This window comes from Phascolarctos cinereus, unplaced genomic scaffold (genome assembly GCF_003287225.1).
Source record: "Phascolarctos cinereus isolate Bilbo 61053 unplaced genomic scaffold, phaCin_HiC Scaffold_1;HRSCAF=81, whole genome shotgun sequence".
In the NCBI taxonomy this organism is placed as follows: domain Eukaryota; kingdom Metazoa; phylum Chordata; class Mammalia; order Diprotodontia; family Phascolarctidae; genus Phascolarctos; species Phascolarctos cinereus.
In genome coordinates, this window is record NW_027555514.1 from 286,863,739 (window position 1) to 286,883,926 (window position 20,188).

Here is a 20,188-nt window from a genome sequence, read left to right on the forward strand (position 1 = left end):
AACATAAAAGAATAATTGCAGGGCAGCAACTTTTTTCCAGATGTTTCTATATAAACTTCATCAAAAAGATGGTAAAAATAAGATGGTGATGGTGGTGATAATGAAGATGGTGATGGTGATGGTGATGATGATGGTGGTGGTGATGGTGATGGTGATGATGATGATGGTGGTGGTGGTGGTGGTGGTGGTGATGGTGATGATGATGGTGGTGGTGGTGGTGATGATGATGATGATGGTGGTGGTGGTGGTGATGGTGATGATGATGGTGGTGGTGGTGGTGATGGTGATGATGATGGTGGTGGTGGTGGTGATGGTGATGATGATGGTGGTGGTGGTGGTGATGGTGGTGGTGGTGGTGATGGTGGTGATGGTGGTGGTGGTGGTGATGGTGATGGTGGTGGTGGTGGTGGTGGTGATGGTGATGATGATGGTGGTGGTGGTGGTGATGGTGATGATGATGGTGGTGGTGGTGGTGATGGTGATGATGATGGTGGTGGTGGTGGTGATGGTGATGATGATGGTGGTGGTGGTGGTGATGGTGGTGGTGGTGGTGATGATGATGATGATGGTGGTGGTGGTGGTGATGATGATGATGATGGTGGTGGTGGTGGTGGTGATGGTGATAGTAACAGTAATACAACACAATATCGTAGGGTACTGGGGCGATCAGGTAGCACAGTGGACAGAGCACCAGGGCGGGAGTCAGGAAGATTCATCTTCCTGAGTTCAAATCAGGCCTCACACATTTACTAGCTATGTGACCCTGGGCAAGTCTCTTAACCTTGTTTGTCTCAGTTTCCTCATCTGTAAAATGAGCTGGAGAAGAAAATGGCAAGCCAATCCAGTATCTTTGCCAAAAAAAAAACCCCAAATGAGGTCATGAAGAGTCAGAAATGACTGAAACAATGTAACAGCATAATGTAGTAGATAAAGAGTTGGCCTTGGAATCAGGACGACCTGAGTTCAAATTTCGCCCCTGACACATATTGTCCGTATAAGCCTGGGCAAATTTCCTAGCTTCTCAGCATTTCCCAGCTATTCTCCAAGACCACAAATTAGGAAACAGTTTATGATGTGAATAGGTTACAGGGGCTTCCTTACCAGAGGCATCCAATGCTGAGGAAATCATAGGTTCATTTAGATTTTTAAAAATTAATACAATAGGAGGAATTTCTTTAGTAATTTAAGATTTGAGTAATGCTTTATGGCCATCCTATCTCTTGAGCCTCACAATAATCCTGTGATACAAGGGCTACAGAAATTAGGACCCTGATTTTACAGATGAGGAAATTGAGATAGGCAGAGGTGAAGTGACTTGCCTGAGGTCACACAGCTGGTCAGTGTTGCAGCTGGACTATGAACTAAGGTCCTCTTGACCTCTACACTGTGCTATGTTATGTGAGAAACAGTTTGGTGTTGTGGGTAGTGCTGAACGTGGAGTCAGGAAGATCTGGGTTTAAATTCCCAGCTCACATCCCTGCTAGCTCTGCCATCCCGGGTGAGCCCCTTGATCTCTTGATCTCCTGAGAGGAGAAGCAAGCCTCAGTCTTCCTCCCTCCCAAAGCGGGTGTGAGGAAAGTGCTTTACAGACCTCAGAGTACCCTCACAATGTGACTTGTTACTAAGTGGCAAAGCGGAAATGCAGACCCAAGTCTTCTGGCTCCAAGACCAGGGCTTCTTCCCTCTTCCCCCCACCCCAAACACACAACCATGTCCGCATGTGAATGGGAAGCAGCATGGGTAGGAGAACTTGACCCGACAGAGTCTAAAGTCATGGCTTCTAACCCACGGGGCTCTGCTGCTTTGTAACACCTCGATGAAGGGATAACTTTGATGGTCTCAGTTTCATTGCCTGAGGAATGGGGACAAGAACCCATGCTTTGCTTCCATAGTTAGGCTGAGTTCTACGAGCTCCAAGCCCCATACTCACCTCTTGGTGGGCTCTTGACCCCAGATTTCATTGCCATGGGGAAATTTTGAGGTGGAATCTGCCTCCACTTCTATAGATTGGCAACAAGTCTGGGACTTAATGTCTTAGAGAGTTGCTTAGGACTTGTCCAGGATCAGACAGCTGGGATGCATATATCCAGTGCAGGACTTGAACCTAGGTCTTCCTGACTGCCCAGCTGGCCCCTCTACCCAATGCACTACAGTGTCCCCCACCTCTCTCTTTTCCTATCTTCTTCTGTCTTCTTCTCTCTCTCCTTCCTTCTTGCTTTCTCTCTCTGTCTTCCTCTCTCTCCTTCTGTCTCTGTCTGTCTCTCTTAGTTGCTATTATAATTTTGACAAAACGCAAGCCTTTCTCGGTCTCCCCAACTGCCAGTATGCTCCTCTCAGACTGCTTTGCATGCATTTTCTGTTACTTATTTTGTATTTATCTCTACATAATTGTGTGTGTGTCCTCGTGTTCTCTCCCCCAGATCGGTAGTTCTTTGCCAGTAAAGAACATCTCATTCTTTGTACTTCCATCCCCAGTACCTGGCACGATCCCTGATACAGAGGAAGTGGTTCATTAATCCTTGCTGATGGGTTGTTTGACCCAATACACTGCACTAGGAGACAGAAGACCTGGATTCTAAACTTGGTTCTGCCACTGACTAATTGGGTCACTGGGCCAGTGATGGAATCTCTCTGGATACCAGTTCTGTCATTAATTCTGTAAAACAGGGACAATGAGCTACTGTCAAATCAGTCATTCCATTGCAGAGTTAGAACAGAACGTAGAGGTCATAAGATCACGGGTCCATGAGGTCCACGTGCTCGAAGGGCTTGGGAAGTCACCTATGCCAACCTCCCACTTTGGGCTTGGAGCGGGAATCCCAGAGACTGGATCTTCAAGCCAGAAAGGCCTTCCCAGCATCCAACCCCTTCTGGGGCAGGAATCCCCGGGACAACCCCCGTGACTAACTCGAGGTCAGATTCATCCGTGCCCCAGTTGTTTCATGGAGTTATTCTGAGGCCCAGATCAAACTACAGTATAAAGACCATTGAAGAGGCAAAGCACTGTACAAATAAATTTAGCCGTTCAACGTGCATATATTGGTTGTGCACTGTGTGCCAGGCCCCAAGTAAAGGATCGTTACTTCCAGACTCCTTGATTTTTGGAGTGTAGAAGCTTCTTCTACTGACAAAGATCAGAAGGCCTGGGTTCAAACTGTAGCTCTGTGCTTTGCTAGTTGTGTGACTTTGGGTAAGTCACTCCCCTGCCCTGGGCCTCTCTCCTCGATTACGAAATGAAGGGCTGGGCTGAATGACCTCTAAGCTCCCTTGTCGCTCTGAAATCTATGATTGGTGCTGTTTTCTGCATGGCTCATAGGTGTCAAGGGTATCGAAAGTTTACTCATTCCTTCTCTTCTTTTTCTTGGGCTTAGATGTGGATGAATGCCTGGATAACAATGGCGGGTGCCAGCAGATCTGTGTGAACACAATGGGAAGCTATGAGTGCCAGTGCCGGGAGGGCTTTTTCCTGAGTGATAACCAACACACCTGCATTCACCGCTCCAATGGTAAGTGCCTCGGAGGAAAGCCCCTCCTGCGCCTCTTCGTCGTCTCTCTTTTCAATCCTGGAGCTAAGATCGGGGACATGGAGGACTTGGGACAAGTCATGAGGGTTTTAATGCTGCAGAAACAGAAAGTGATGGGACATGGAATTCCAGCCTAAGTCCACCATCTTTGTTTTCTCTCCCCTTCCTCTCTACCTGGATTTACTGCTGGCAGAAATCGTGTTTGGAGAAGTGTTGGTGGAAGACCCTGGGAGCTCAGGGCTCTGCTGGCCTCGGAGTGCACAGCCCTGGTGGGGAACTGCTTCTATTGCATGCCTGACTCTCTAGGGCTCTGGAGGGAATGTAGGAAGAAAGCCAAATGAAACTTTCTCTCCTAAACAAGCTATACTGTTGGGATTAATAGTCTGCTGTGTAGCCTGGACTGGCTGAAGCCCTGTAGAGATGGGCCCCTGGCCCTGATTGGCATGAGAATAGGGCAGGATGCTGTGTGAGCGGAAAGAAGGGGACAGATACAATAGGTGTCGTGGAAGGAGCAATGAGGTTTGACGGCTGATTGTGAGTGGGGAGGGGGGTAAGGGAGAATGAGCCTTCAGAGATGATTGAGAGGTTGGGTATCTGAATGACTCAAGTACAGAGCTGCCCTCAACAGTAATAGGGAAGCTGGAAGGAGGGATGGCTTGGGGAAAAATAAAATAACGAGACCTTTGATGAAGATCACACCTCATCTATGTCTACTTATCCTATGCTATTTACTCTGTCCAATCCAAAGGAAAAGAGAGAAGAGAGGCTTTTACCTATGGCTGGTTTTGCAAATGGTTCTGGATGTGCCTTATTTCTCTGATCTCCTTGGGGTAGGTTCCCAGGCCCCTGTGCTCATGAGCCCCAGGAGGCAGGAGAAGAGTCGACAGAAAGTATAGATAAATCCTTCAGGGAAGGGTTGGAGCAGGGGGAGGGAGAAGATAACTAAGGATCATCAAATATGCCTGGGAGGACAACTTGCCCCTTCTGGCACTCAGGGCTGGAGGGCCCCTGGGACTGACCCAGGAGCATGAGCTCTGATTCAGACATTCTTTGGTCATTGAACTCACAGTTGGTTGTGTCCCTGACCTAGACTTGGGCAGGAAGTGGAGGAGACCAATGAAGGGCCATGGGGCAAAAGCAAAGGCTGGCAGGATCCTCTGATCCTGAGAAGCCTCGTGGGAGGGAAAGAGCAAAGAAGGAGGACTTGGAAGACCAGGGTCACTTGTGCGACCTTGTGTGGCCTCAGCTCCCTTTGTGTCCAGTGAGGGCATCAGAAGAGGTGACCTCCACGGCCCCTTCCAGCTTGGAGACCCTCTCATGGGAAGGTCGGCAGCCCAAAGGTGGAGTCCAGATCGTATGGAGCCTCCTCCGACTGGCCCAGCTCAGCTCTCGGTGCCCTCTCCCTCCTCAGACAGTGGATACTTGTGCCGTTCACTGGTCCGTAGCACGCTGCCTTATACTGTGGTTTGTGTTCAGATGTACCTGCTTCGTCCTTCTCCTCTGGGGGACTGTAAGACCCCTGGGGGCAGGACCACGTCTGCCGCTCTTTTGCTTCCTCCGAGCCTGGTTCAGGGTCCTACGCACAGGAGGTACCCAGGGTTTGATTCAATCCGAAAACATTTCTTAAGTGTCTATTGTGAACAGACCCCAGTGCTGGGAGCTGGGCCACAAGATGCAAAGACTCCAGGATTTGAAGGGTCTCCAATTTTGTCCATCGGGCGCTTTCTCCACCAAGGCAGATCACGGTGTCCTCTCTTGGCTTCATGGATCCTCAAGCCAACACATTTTTGGCTGTGGCCAAATAAATCAACCCTCCTGTCACCAGCCTGCTAATGACAAATAACCTTTGATGACTGACTGACTTTTGACTGACTAAATTTGAGAAAGAGGGAAGAGAGAGGGAAGATAAGCTCAAGGTTATGATCGTGGAATCTGGGTGAATGCTGGTACCTCGAGACAGAAGGAGAGTCAGAGGGAGGAGCAGATTGAGGGGCAAAGATGAGTTTGAGACAGGCTGAACGTGAGATTCCAGTGGGAGGTCCAGAAGGAGATAGATATGCCACGGATGGGCCAGTTGGACGTGCAGGTCCGAAGCTCAGGGGAGATGTCAGGGCTAGAGACGTGTGTCTGAAAGTCAGAGAGGGACAATGGTGTGACCAAAGGAAGGAAGGAAATAAGCACGTGTCAGGTACCTACGTGCCAGGCACTGTGCTAAGGTACTTTAAAGACATCTCATCTGATGCCCATGACAACCCTGGGAGGCAGGTGAGGAAACTGAGGTCACCCAGCCAGTAAGAGTCTGAGTCTGATTTTGAACTCAGGTCTTCCTGACTCCAGGCTTAGTGCTCTCTCTTTTGCACCACCTAGCTGAGTCTGATGGGTGAATGTGTGAAGGGGAAGCGAGTCCAGGCTGGAATGCTTACTTGGGGGCTACTTAGGATGGTTTGTACCCAAGCTCTCTGGCCAGGGACCTTATTCCCACTGGCTTCCAGGATCAGCAATCCTTTCGCATCTTAGCATTGACTTTGGGACACGGACTCTTCTCCCAAAAGGAAATCCTCCTTCCACTCCGTGGCCGGAGATTGCATTTGCCTGGGTGTGTGGACGCTCCCCAATCATGGGCCGCTGCACTCTTAGAGGTGGAGGGCACGCCAGAGATCCTTTTGTTCCAGTTTTGGCCTGGGCAAGTCATTTGTTTCTGTGAATCTCAGTTTCCTCATCTGCAAAATGGGGATAATAATCTCTGTAGCAGCTACCTCACAGGGAGCTGGGGATGAAATGAGATAATATCTGTAAAACGTTTCACAAACTTTAAAATGCTACAGAAAAGTCAGCTCGTTACTGTTACTGAAAATGTTGATGGTGATGATTATAAGAACATTAGCATGGGAAGGTTCCCTCCATATCCCCTCCGGCCTCTTCACTTTCCCAGTGCAATAAGCTGAGGGGGAGGGGCCTGGCCCAAGGTAACCAAGGTAACCAAGGTAACCAAGGCAACCAAGGTAACCAAGGCAACCAAGCCAGGATATAGCAAAGCCAGCTCTGCCCGTCCCAAACCCAGCGTCCACCCAGCCAGAGGGCCTCGATACCTTCTTTACTTAAAGGTGGCAAGAAAATAAATCAACTTTGTTAATGCAGTAGAAACCCCTTCATTAGAACCACTAAAGCTCGTTCTGAGTTTCCACAGGTTTGTTTAGAAAAGTTCAGAAATGAAAAAGATTTGCTTGAAATCAAACTTCTGGGAACCCCACGCTGCGGCCCCCCTTTCCCCTTTTCTGGCTGAATCCGAAGCTGAGAAACCCAATTCCTCGGCCTGGGTGGAGACAGAGCTGAGCCTTGCCTGGGAATGGTGTACTTAAAAGTCATTATCTCCAAGGCCTGCCAGTCATTTCACTCCAGATAAATCGTTCCTGGCCTATTTGGCGAATGGTGGTGGGGGCCTTAATGGAAACCACTTGGCTGGGCTGCCATTGTCATCCGGATTTCAGCTTGCATGTTATAAAAGTCCCCTGCTATAAAGGAAGGCCTTGGCGCTGTCCAAGAGGGAGCCCAGAGAAGACCAGACTGGATTTTATAGGGCCAGAGCAGATTGACGGAGAAAAGAGTAAGAGGGTTTTTGTGGCAGGAGTAGCCACATTCGGCAGCCACGGTGGGGTGGGGCGGAGAAGGTTGACAGATGCACGCATGGCATCACGTTTGGGAGGTTTTTTTGGTTTGAGCCAAGCACAGAGATAAGGAGTAAATAATACGCATGGCTGTCTTTAAAGGTGTTGGGTTCAATCCCAGCTCTGTTCTTTATGACCTGGGGAAGCCTGGGCAAGGCAGCCAGGACAATAATAACAAAAGTAGCTGACGTCTATAAAGCCCTTTTGGGTTTGCAAAGCATATCTCCTAATCCTCACAGAAAAATCCTCAGAGGTAAGCAGTGCAAGGATTCTTATCCCCACTTTATAGATGAGCAAACTGATGCCCAGAGGGTCAAAGAATCACAAGAGCACATATTTAGGAGTGACTGAGTCCAACCCGCTCATCTTATGGGTAAGGCAATTGAGAACGAGAGAGATGAAGCCACTTGCCCCCTGCCACATAGTAGCCTGTCAGAGGTAGGATCCGAACCCGGCACTTCCTGACTCAAAGCCCAGTGCCCCGGAAACTCCACCACTTTGCCTCTTCCTCTTGCCGAGGGGACACTCGGGCCCACAGAGGGGCAGTGATTTGCCCAAAGTCCAGGAGCCCCCAGCCTGCAGGGCCCCAGTCGGCTAATCAGTTGCTGAAGCCAGCCGGGAGCCTGGGTCTTCTAACTGCAAGACCCACATTTTCCCCATTATGCCATGCTACACCACGCATTGCCTCCAGAAATAGCTTCCCTGCTATAGTTCCTGCCACCAAGCCTGATATCCTCACTTGGGTCTTCACCTCTAAACTTTAGGTCAAAGAATCCAAGCATCTTTATCAAAGTAAAATAGCATTATCTGACAGGATTGTGTGACAGCCACCTGCAGCTGCTTGCCTCTTAACTCAAGGGAATTCATGTGCTAAGCCAGCGGAGATCACCAGTCACAGGCCCAGGATAGTGGGTCATGCCAGAGCTCTCCAGGGCCCCCTTTCCTGCACTCCCACAGCCCTCATCCCAGTGCAGGCCCAGCTGAGGCCAGCTCTCACCCAGACCATTTCATATCCTCCTGTCATCTTGCCTCAATGTCCCACCACTGCAATCCATCCTCCAGACAGCTGCCAAAGTGCAAGGTAGATCACAGTGACCCCATAGACTTAATAAACTCCACTAGCTGTTAACATAGGATCAGATAGAAACTCGGGGATTTGGAGCTCTTTTCAACCCCCTTCTGGCCTTCCTATATGAGACTCCTTCCCACACATTTATAGTCTAACCCCACTGGTCTGTTCTTCCCATTCCTTTGTTCTAGCCAACCACCGAGCCTGGAATTGTCTCCCTCCTCCCCTTCTCCTCTTAGAACACCCTGGTTTCATTCAAAACACAGCTCAGGCACCGCCTTCCATGCGAGGCCTTCCTTAGCCCCACCAGCCACTGGTGTGTCTACCTTCTCCAAGGTTACCTGGACCCACTTGGTAGCTTTCATATTCCTAGATAAGCACCTGTTGTCTCCTCCATTAGAAAGCAAGCATCTTGAGGGTAGGGAGCGTTTTGTGTTTGTCTTTGTACCCCCAGTGCTTCGCCCGGTAACCTTGTACATGTAGGTCTTTAATGAATGCTTGTCATTGGGTTGATCGGAATCTCAGTACCTAGGGTCAGGACAGAGCGCCTTGCAGCCTGTGCAGAAGCACCGAGCCAAGATTTGGAGGGCCAAGCATATGGAACACCAAGTAAGCCTGATTGTCTGGACATAAAGCATATAAAAGGAAGTAAGGCAAAACCAGACTGGAAGAGGTAGACTGGAGCCAGATTACGAAGGCCTTTAGATGCCAAACTGAGGGGTTTTGTACGGGGACAGTAGGGAGATTCCTGAGCACGACAGTTTGCTTCGACACTACTTTGGCGGCTGCGTGGAGGATGGCTTGAAGGTGGACACTGAAAACCAGGAGTCCCATGAGAAAGGTGTTGCTGTAGTCTAAATGGGAGGGGGCCCTGGGAGCAAATGAGAGAGGGAGAGCTGCCTGGCATGTCATTGATCAAATGGGCAGAGAGCGAAGAGGCAAGGATACATGGATTGTATTATAAAGCCTGGAGCCTGAGACCTTGCTGGACTCGGGACACTGAAGAGAACTAGCATCTGGACCAGTTCATAGGCTTTAGCAAACCGCTCTCATTCAGACATCATTCTAAGGTCTCAGGAACTAGGAGGCATCCCAGGTAGCATCTGCTGCCCTGGCTATTGGCATCCTGGCCCTGCAGGTTTGTGCTGGGACTTGGGGAGGGAAATCCCAGGGAGGCACCTTTCAGCGTCTGAACAATCAAAGCTGCCCAACAGCAGACTGATCCGGCATCCCGGGAGTCTCCAGGCTCAGAGAGTGCTGGGCAGGGGGTCGTGGAGAGAACAGGGGCTGGGGGGCACTTTCTGTGAGGCCCCCCCCCCCCCAGCCATAGCATCTGAGGATTCTGGACCTTGGATGTCAGCATTGCTTGAGAGAGGCCGAGTCCCTTCCTTGCTCACTCGCTTCTCCCCTGCCCCCCCCTCGTATTTATTCCACTTCTGCTTAGGTATGTCTTTGTAGTCAGCCCCTCGAGAGGGGGGATTATGTCCTTTATTGTACTGGCATCCCATAATGCCTCTGCACAGCGCCTGGCCCCTGGAGGGTGGTTGATGAATGTTTGCTGACTGACTGAAGGATTGAGTTTTTCCCTCCTTTCTTCTCTCTGTCATTCACATATCCAACCAGCATTTATTAGACACCTAAGTATGCACTATAGTCGTCACTATGCTAGCTCCGGTAGCAGGATATGAAGCAAACACAGGCAATTATAATGCAGAATAGATATGAAATACGTACCCGGAAAGCCACAAGGTACTGAGTTCAGAGCAATGAAGAATCCTTTCTGTCTGGGGGCGGGGGAGGCCGGGAAAGCTTTGTAGGAGAGGTGGAGATGTGATCTGGGTCTTAGAGGACGGGCAGGCTGTTTACAAGCATCCCACAGACCAGGATTCCATAAAGCAGAGTGAGGTAGAGAAGGAGGTCCTGCGGGAACAAAATGAAAGAGGTAAGAAAGCAGGGGAGATATCGAGGTATGGAGGGCAGAACACAGGGAAGTCTGGCGAAAGCTTAGCACGTGGGAAAGAGAACGGGGAGAGAAGTGACAAAAGGTCATCTGGTGTCATGTTACAGAGGGTCTTTATTGCCAGAAGTTTGTCCTTTATTTGGGCGAGAGATGGGGAGCTGCTGACACACTTTGAGGAGCAGCAGCATCTGAACCAGGCATTAGGGAGAGGATTATGGCAGGGCCTCCATGAGGGACTGGGGGAGGAGAGACTCAGGTTGAGGAGACAACTTGTCTTTCAGTCCTGTCTGACTCTCCGTGACCCCATTTGGAGTTTTCTTGGCAGAGATACTGGAGTGGTTTGCCATTGCCTTCTCCAGCTCATTTTACAGATGAGGAAACTGAGGCAGACAGGGTGACATGACTTACCCAGGGTCACACAGCTAGTAAGTGTCTGAGGCTGGATTTGAACTCAGGAAGATGAGTCTTCCTGACTCCAGACCTGGCACTGTCTTCCCCTGCACCACTAGCTGCCTCATGAGGAGATACCTTAGGAGTATAGGAATGATAATAGAGTTCATGTGCAAAAGCTGCCCCTCCCTATCAGCTTCTTAGTGTCTCCTGGGGATCGTTACCCAGAAGACCTCACGGGTTTGCCAAGGACCGATCCTGCTGTTCACTTGTCACCCTATCTTGATCAGAGAGGCTTGTTTGGCTCTGAAAAGGAGTCTCCAAATAAACAGTGAGTGCTGGTGGACGTAACATCCCTGGGATCAGGCTGCTAATTGAATTCTTCTTGTCCCTCTTCTGATGAGATGGAACAGAGGTGGGAGAGCCGGGTGTGGAGGGGAGCAGCCTTTGAAACACATCTGAAAGCACTTACTGCTGTTTCTCTGGTGGGTGTCACTAAGTTGAAGAAACGAGGAAAATCAATGAGTCTGGGCCCCTCTCCAAAGCTGCTATGGAAGGAGAGAACACGATAGACTGTCCAGTCTTTGAAAACAGCAACTGGTTCATAAGCTCACCATAAATCCCCCCAGAATCATACACTGTCAGAGAAGCCTTAGAACAGGGAGTGTCAGGGGTGGGAGGGGCCTTAGAACCCAGAATGTCAGAGCTGGGAAGGGCCTTAGAACCCAGAATGTCAGAGCTGGGAAGGGCCTTAGAACCCAGAATGTCAGAGCCGGGAGGGGCCTTAGAACCCAGAATGTCAGAGCCAGGAGGGGCCTTAGAACCCAGAATGTCAGAGCCAGGAGGGGCCTTAGAACCCAGAATGTCAGAGCTGAGAGGGAGCTTAGAACAAGGAATATTAAAGCAGAAATGAAGCTTATATATGAAGTCTACCCCCCCCCAATTTTACAAATAAGGAAACAGATTCAGAAAAGGTTAATGTTTTGCCCAGTCCATCACCCAGGAGAACCCAGTTCTGCTGACTCCCAGTCTAGAGCTCTTCTCATTCCACCACAATGACTTTAGAGGGTGAAAGCAGTTACTTAACTTTACCACACACGCAGAGAATTTAAGCTGGTTAGAAAGAAGAAGGCCTTGTTATGCCCTGTGGTTGATTGTACTGCTCCCTTTGGATGGCTTCATTTCTCCTTTATGGTTTTGGCCCCAAGACAAATGCAGCTACTCGACTTCTACGTCCAGGCCTCTCTGGCCCTGGCAAGTGATAAACAGCTCCTCAGGCAGCCCATAATGTCAAAAGAAGTGACCTTTGAGCCCCAGTGGCTAAGCGTTCACAATATATACTAGGCTAGTGGGACTAGTTTTTCTAAATCTTGAGGACAGAGCCCTCCCAAATCCCCCCGGGCCCACACTGCATCCTCATTAGCAGAAATAAAACAAAAGATGAACTGGGAGCTGGGGCAAATGGAGCCGAACGAACAGATTTCTGGTCTCATTGTAAGCTTGTGGATTGAAAAGGCAAACCAGGGGATTTTCTGACTCCTAATGACAACTGTGGAATCCCAGAGTCTCAGTCCTGGGAACAATCTTGTCCAAGAGCCTATCTGAGCTTGAACACTCCAGTAACGAAGAACTCACTATCTTCCAAGGCAGCCCCCTGTCTGATGGGTCTCATCGTCAGGAAGTTCTTCCTTGCATAGAGTACAGATCTGCCTCCTTCGAACTCTGCCTAGTTCTGCCTTCTGGGCCCAAGCAAAACAAGAGGGAGCCCTTTCCGCAGGCCAGCCTTTCAGCTGCTTGAGGATCACACTACGCTCCACCGATCTTCTCTACTCTGGACGGAACATTCCCCGGATGGTCTTTGCTTCCCCTCGCCATCCTGGTCACCTTCCTTCAGATACACTCCAGTTTATCGATGACCTTCCTAAAATATGTCGCCCACACATAACACTCCAGACTTGGTCTGATCAGGGAAGAAGCCAGTAGCCCTGGTCTGGACTCTCTCAACCAGCTTTTATATATATATACATACATGCATTGTGTCTGTATCTTTTTTTCTGGCTAGTCACATTATTGACTTCTGCTGAAGCTTGCTGTTCCTTCAACCCTTCGCAGATTTTTTAATCTGGACATGCTTGCTAACCATGACTTGACCATTCTTCACTTGCATAATTGGCTTTTGGTGTCAAAATGCCCCAGACCTCCTCCTCCTCCATCTCCTCCCTGGGGTGGCCGCGATGCTGGGTTATTGAAGGCTTGACCAGTACAACATGAGCTCTGGCGGGACCTAGCCTGCTGGAAAGGCTCACAGTGCAGGCCCAGTGACAACTCTGTCTTTGGCCTGAGGACAGGCCTGGTAGACTATTGCTGTCTTCAAACAGCTGAAGGGTTTCCATGATGAAGGGGGATTCAGCTGGTTTTGCTTGACCCCAAAGGGAAGAACCGGAAGAATGGGGAGAAGTTACGGAGAGGCAGACTTTAGTCCAATACTTGGAAATATTTCCCAACGGTGAATGCTGTCCACTCTAGAAATGGAGTCTAGACTGCCTTATCAGATCAATGAGCTCTTCCTCACTGAAGGCAAACAGAGGCTGGGGGGCAGATAAAGAGATTCTTATGCACGGGAAACTGGGCTAGTTGGCCTCTGAAGTCTCTTTAACTATGAGAATCTGTGATTCTATCACCTTTGTATTCCCATTTCTTGGAACTCTCAACACTTAGGACATTAAGGGACAAGAGCCTGCACAGGAGGAGGGTCACTGGGACCAACAGCCTTGTGAAGGAGCTGAGAAACATGTGAGGAATGGCTGAAAGGACCAGGAATTCCTAACTCAGAGCTTAGAGAGCAGGGGCGGGGCAGGGAAGAGCTGGTCAGCGTCTGATGGCTCTCTCACCGGGAAGACAGTATTGGTTTCACGGCATCTCAGAAGCTGAACGACTCTTGGGGACCAGCCGGCCCAGCTCCCTCATTTCAAAAGGTGATAAAAGGACATTCAGAGACAGCAATTCAAGCTGTCACCAAGCGTCTGTGAAATGCCAGCCACCACGCTAAGGACCAGAGATAGGAAGAAAGACAAAAGCAGTCCCTCAGGGAGCTCACCATGTTAATGAGGGAAGACAGCACAAACAATTGGGTAAAAACAACACAGAGACAAGATAAATTGGAGATGATCTTGGAGGGAGGTCCCTGGCATTAAGAGGCATGGAAAAGACTTCTTGCAGAAGGTGGGCCTTTGGCAAAGGAATAGCCAGTGAAAATGCACAAAGTTGGGAGATGGAGTGTTTCTATAGCAAGAAGGATCGTCTGGACTGCAGAGTGTAGGGCAAGGCAAGTGACTTTTCCAAGGGTATGCTGTGAGTCATTAGGAGAACAAGGCCTAGAACTCAGGTTTCTGGACTTTGGATGTGCAATGCCCTGCCTCCATTAACAATGAATCCCCTACTCTTGGGCCTGACCTGGACCTCTTGGCATGCATGCCATTCTCAAATCCCTGGCCTTGGCTGCCCCTGTTCCCAGAAAACTGACCCGCTCTTCCCTCTAAATCCCATGCCATTCTACAGAAGAATGGTGGAAAGAGAAGCAGACCTGGAGTCGGGAGAGTGGGAATAGAGCGTGGGCTTCCCCCAACTTCTTTTGGTCTGCGTTTTCTGTTCTAAGAATGAGGACCAGATGGCCTGGGAGGGCACTTCCACCCTTGCGCCTAGGGTCCCGCCTGGGCACCATCCTGAGAGCCAAAAGTGGCCGTGCCTCAGGCTCTGTCAGACACAGGCAACAAGGGATTGGCTTCCCTGAAGCCTGTTTTGAGATTTCGATAAATGAGAAGCAGCCCATCCCTGACTGGCTGACCTCATAGTTACTGGGGGCTCTTCTTATCACATGAAGAATGCCACTGGTCACAATGGTCATTAAATGGTCCTTCTGTGGCTCTGAAAAGCGTGGAACAGCAAAAAAAAAAATGGAGAGGTATGGAGACAGACGAGGATGGTCAACCAAATGTACGGGTTCAAAGCCCTAACCAAAATGCAGAGTTGGGCCTGTTTCAGGCCTGGAAAGTGGGAGTGATGGATCCATTTCAGTTACATTGTGGGGGGGGCGCACAAGGGAAAGGGGCCAAAGGCCTCATAGCCCAGAAGGAGCTGGGAGTTAGCAAAGGCTGCTTTGGAGGAGACACGTCTTTGTGTTGGCTGCAGACCCACAGATGCAATTGTGTTATTAGTTCTTTAACAGAAGCCATCCTCCCCACCCCCCACTCCCTCACCCCCTGCCAAAAAATTGGGATGGCATATCAGGACATGCTCTAAATGGAGAGACAAAAGGCCTAGATTCATGTGGGAGGGCCACCACTTTTGGGCAGCTGCTCCCACCACCATAAACCTCTTATCCTCATGGGGATAATGACATATGTATAGAACATGTCACAAGAAATCAAGAGGTGGTGGCCTGGGTTCAAGTCCCAGCTCAGGGGCTTACCTCTCTATGACTCTAAGCAAGGCATTTCACATCTCTTCACCTCAGTTGTAAAATGGGGTGCTCCTTATAGGATGGCTGTGAGCCGGGCACTTGATAAGCTTTAGACAACCATACAAATGTGAACTACTGTTTTGTTTTTGGGGCAGTGGGGTACAGGAGAAAGAGCTTTTGACTTAAGAGTGAGCAGGCATGAGTTTAAATGCTAGCCCCACCATCTGGTCATAGTCATAGACAAAGAGGTGGAAGCAACCTTTCAGGAGAGGAAATTAGAGAGAAGATGTGAGCTAAACGAGGTCAGGACCAAACAGGGTGTGACCATTCCATCCAAGAGTGGGGAGAATAAATGAACACAGTAGTACAGTGCTCAATAAACCCAGAGACCCCATGCACTATGCCAAACAGTCAGTAACAACTACCGGGAAAACCAGAGAGCTGTTTGCCAGAAACTAGGTTTAGATCATCATCTCACACCACATGCCAGAATTATCTCCAAATAGGTACAAGCCCTAGATAGAAAAGGACATGACATAAACAAATTAAAGGAGTGGGAGAGCAAACACTCTTCACAGCAATGGCCAGGGGAAACATTTTGGGCAAAACAGGGGATGGAAAGGATCACAGAAGATAAACCGGATAATTTTAATTACATAACACTGAAAAGTTTTTGTACAAGCAAAAAATAATAGTTAAAATGGGAAAGATGACAGTTAACTGGGCTAAAAAATCTTTGCATTAAGTTTCACTGATAAAGGTCTGCTATCCAAGATATTGAAAGGAATGATTCAAATATGCCATTCCGCAATAGGTAAGTGCCCGTATGAACAGGCCTTTTTCAAGGGAAGAAATACAAGCTATCAATAATCATATTAAAAGATCTCCCAAATTAGTAGTAACAGGAAAAAAATTCAAGTTAAAACTTTGAGAATATACTTCACCCTCATAAGATTGGCAAAGATGACAAACAAGGAAAATTACAATCATCAGAGAGGATGGAGGAAGCCAGGCACGCTACTATGTTACGGAATAGAGCTCTGGAAAGCAATTTGGAATTATCCACCAAAGGTCACTGAACCATGTATTCCTTTTGACCCAGTGAGACCACTACTAAGCACATATATAGATACATAAAAGAAATGAGGAAAAGACCCATATGTACAAAAATATTTATAGTAGTGATTTCTGTTCTGACAAAGAATTGGAAATAAAGTAGGTGCTTATCAATTGGGAAATGGTATATGAATATAATCAGATATTATTGTGCCATAAGAAATGATGAAAAGAATGGATTCAGAGAAACTTGAGAAGACTTATATGAACTAATATAGAATGAAGTGAGCAGGACCAAAATAATAATTTATAGAAAAGCTACAACATTGTAAAGAAAAACAACTTCGAAAGACTTAAGAACTCTGATCGATGAAGTAACCGATCTATGACTCCAAAGGACCAATGAAGAAATATTCTATCTGTCCCATGATCAAGAGGTGATAGAGGAGTGTTACAGAATGCGACATACATTTCTGGATATAGCCAATGTGGGCATTTCTTTTGCCTGACTCTGCTTATTTGCTAGAAGAGAGGGGTTTTGAAATGTTTAGGGGACTTTGTAAAGTAATGGAAATGATAGTGATACAAAAAAAAAAAAGGAAAACAAAGGGGATCATTGAAGCATTTTTAATATACAAAAGAGCTCTGGAGACAAGGAGAACTTTGAAACTAACACTAAATTTGTTATATACTTTTTTTTTTGTGAAGCAATTGGGATTAAGTGACTTGCCCAGGGTCACATAGTGAGTGAGTTGGGTCTCAAGTGCACTGTTGTTGCAACATGACAACTAGCAGCCTCTCTTATGACATCTGGCCTTCTGATGCTGTTTGCTGTCAGGACATTAGCCCTATTGATGGTCCTGCCCATCTCAGGCCACTCTGTTGGTATCACAGCCCATTCTGTGACCTCTCCTAGACAGTCTGGTGTATGTGGATGAGAAGATCTGAGAGGCGATGATGTGTTTGGCAGACCCAGCCTACTGTCCTGTTGGGGTGGAAAATAGCTGGCCTGGACCAGAGAAGAGTCAAGGGGATGTCAGAGGGACAGAGACAGTGCAAAATACATAGAAGTGCTTCTCCCATAAAGAAGAGGGAACTTGAAATCCCTCTTGGCCTGGGGGGGCAGAGTTAGGGGCCATGAGGAGAAGAAGCCTAGTCTGGCTCCAGGTAGGGAGCTAAAATCCTTGAAAGGTCATCTACAAGAGATGCCTCCACTTTCTTCTTCTCAGTCTCTTCTTAACCCTTTAGAGTCTGGCTTCCCATCTTATCGTTCCACCAACACCACAGTCTTCAGAGTGACCAATGATCTCTTAGTTTCCAAATTCCATGGCCTTTCCTTGGTTCTCAGTTTCCTCGGCCTCTCTGCAGTCTTGGACACTGTTGGTCACTGTCTCCTCTCTGATACTTTCTTCTCTCTAGGTTTTCAGGACATCTCCCTCCCCTTTCTCCTGGTTTTCTTCCTACCTCTGATCTCTTCCTTTGCTGGACCCTCCTCCAGGTCACTCCCTCTGACCAGAGGTGTCCCCCAGGATTCTGTTCTGGGCCTTCATCTCTTCTCCCTCTAGACTACCTCACTTGGTCATCTCATCAGCTCCCGTGGATTTAATGACCATCTCTATGCTGATGATTCTCACATCTTCTCTCTGGTGATCTCCCATCTTACATCTCCAACTGCCTTTCAGACACCTTGGACTGCATGTCCAGTACACAATTTACACTCAATATGTACAAAGTGGAACTCACTAATTCTCTCCCTAAACCCTCACTGGTTCCCACCTTCCCCATTAATGTAGACAGCACCACCATCCTCCCGGTGCTCAGGCTCCCAACCCAGGAGCCAGCCTGGACTACTCACTGTCGCTCACCACCCCCTCCCCAGTACCCAATCTGTTGTTAAAACATGCTGATTTCATCTTTGCCACATCTCTTGATTTCTCCCTCTTCTCTCCTCTGACACGGCCCCTCCCCTGGCACAGGCCCTCATCACCTCGCACCCGGACCTTTACAATAGTCTCCCCACCTGCTTCAAGTCTCTCCCCACTCCTGTCCAGCCTCCATTTGGCCACTAAAGCGCAGGGCCAATCACGTCACTCCCTACTCAATAAACTCCAGTGGTTCCATATCGCCTTCAGGAGCAACCACAAAATGCTCTACTTGGCATTCGAAGCCCTTCAAAACCTAGCCCCCTCCTCCCTTCCCAGTCTTCTTACCCCTCACAGTCCGACACGTACTGTCTGACCTTCCATCTCCTGGCTCTGGGCATGTCCTTTGGCTGCCCCCATGCCTACAATGATGTCCCTCCTCAACATTTCTTGCTGACTTCCCTGACTTCCCGAAGCCCCACCCCAAAATCCCATCCTTTACTGGGAGCCCTCTGGACCCCTCCTAATCTCAGTGCCTTCCCTTTCTTAATTACTTCCTATTTATCCTGTGCATTGCTTGTTTGCAAATATCTGTTTGCAGGTTGGCTCCGCCCCCTCCCCCACACATTGATTATGAGCTCCTTGAGAGCAGGGATTGTCTTTAGCCTCTTTTTGTATCTGCAACACTTAGCTGAAACATAGCAGGCTTTTGACTGATTGATTGATTGATGTAGGGTAAAAATCGAGGGCCTGGAATCAGGAAGCCCTCGATTCAAATCTGGCCTCAGATATTTTATAGCTGTGTGACCCTGGGCAAGTCACTTAATCTCTGCCTCAGTTTCCTCCACTGTAAAATGGGGATAATAACATCACCTACCTCACAGGGTTATTGTGAGGATCACATGAGATGTGTAAAGCACTTACAGAGTGCTTCGAACATAGCAAGTGCCATAGAAATCTCCCCCTGCCCCGTGCTCTCTCCTGTCCCTTCCCAATGGTGGGCAGCTGTTCAGAAGTGGCTGCTCCAGTAGGTACTGGGTTCCCCTTCATGGGGCCATGCTGCATCATGGCTAGAGAGGGATGTTACAGAGAGGTTTTCTGTTCAGACAGGGGCAGAAGGAGCTCCCCCCGAAGCCCCTTCCAGCTCTGAGGCTCTGCTATTGCACGCTGGAGTCTCTGAGGTGCCCTCAGAGAGGGCGACTAGGGCTGAGCATCACCCTGGGCTGGGCCTAGTGAGCCCTGCATGTCTGGCTCCTGGATTCCTGGCCAGAGATCTTTTCACAGATTTTCACTCACCAGTGCTTTATACACAGGGGTATAGCCTGGAAACTCTTCAGCCCAGAAGAGAGGTGAGGTCTGGCTTTGATCACACCTTGAATGAAGCCAGGTTCTTGAGCCCAGTGTGGAGCTCTAAACTAAAGCCAGGCTCTCAGTTAGTCACTTGCTGCCCTTCCTTGGACAGCCCATGTCCTTGGGGAGGATCTGGCATTCTCACTTAGGTGAGGAATACTTCAGACAAGGGTCTGACTTCAAACAAGGTGGCCTGTGTTCTGGCTGAGGCTTCAGTGGGAAGGCCTGCAGGGGCCAGGCCAGGCTGGGTTTTCTCCAGCTCGTTAGGCCCAGGACTTGGGCAACAGCCGGGTCCTGTGTAAGTCTGTGCCTCTTTGAGAGACCTGGCCAAGGATGGGGAAACAAAGGGGGTCCCCAAAGAACTGACCTGCTGTCCACAGTGGAAATCAGACCCTCACAGAGAAGGCCCCGGGAGGGTCCCAGCTCTGCCATCTCCTAATTGCATGACATTGGACGAGGCCCAGGATCATTCATCCTCGCTGCCATTCTGAATGCTCTGGGGTTAGGTCCTCTACAGACATCATCCCCAAAGACCCTCCAAGAAGCCTGGGAAGCAGCAACTTTTATTTGTCCAGGTCTGCAATTTCCTCATTGAAGGAAACCCCAGCAAGGAAACATGCTCCCCTGATGTATCAGCAACACCTCTGCTAACCTTTGAGTCTTAGGAGGGAGCTAGGGGCACATGCCCGGGCTCACACAGCCGGTTTGCGTCAGAGGCTGGACTTTAACTCAGGTCTCTCCTGACCCCAAGGCTAGCTCCCATTCCCTCCACCAGACTGCCTCTCTGGCGTGAGAACTGCTGCTCCTGCTGTGGTGTGTGTGTGTGGGTCCTCTCTGAAAACGATGGAAGAAC

At 49.0% G+C, this 20,188-nt stretch overlaps 1 protein-coding gene across 3 annotated transcripts in view; it reads left to right on the forward strand.

Moving 5' to 3' along the window:
• SCUBE1 (signal peptide, CUB domain and EGF like domain containing 1) overlaps positions 1-20,188 on the forward strand; it is a 257,400-nt gene that overhangs the window by 79,071 nt on the left and 158,141 nt on the right. For all 3 annotated transcript variants that reach the window (XM_020982814.2, XM_020982816.2, XM_020982815.2), the window contains exon 4: positions 3,372-3,506. In XM_020982814.2, the coding sequence (XP_020838473.1) occupies positions 3,372-3,506 (135 nt within the window). The remainder of the gene's footprint in view (positions 1-3,371; positions 3,507-20,188) is intronic.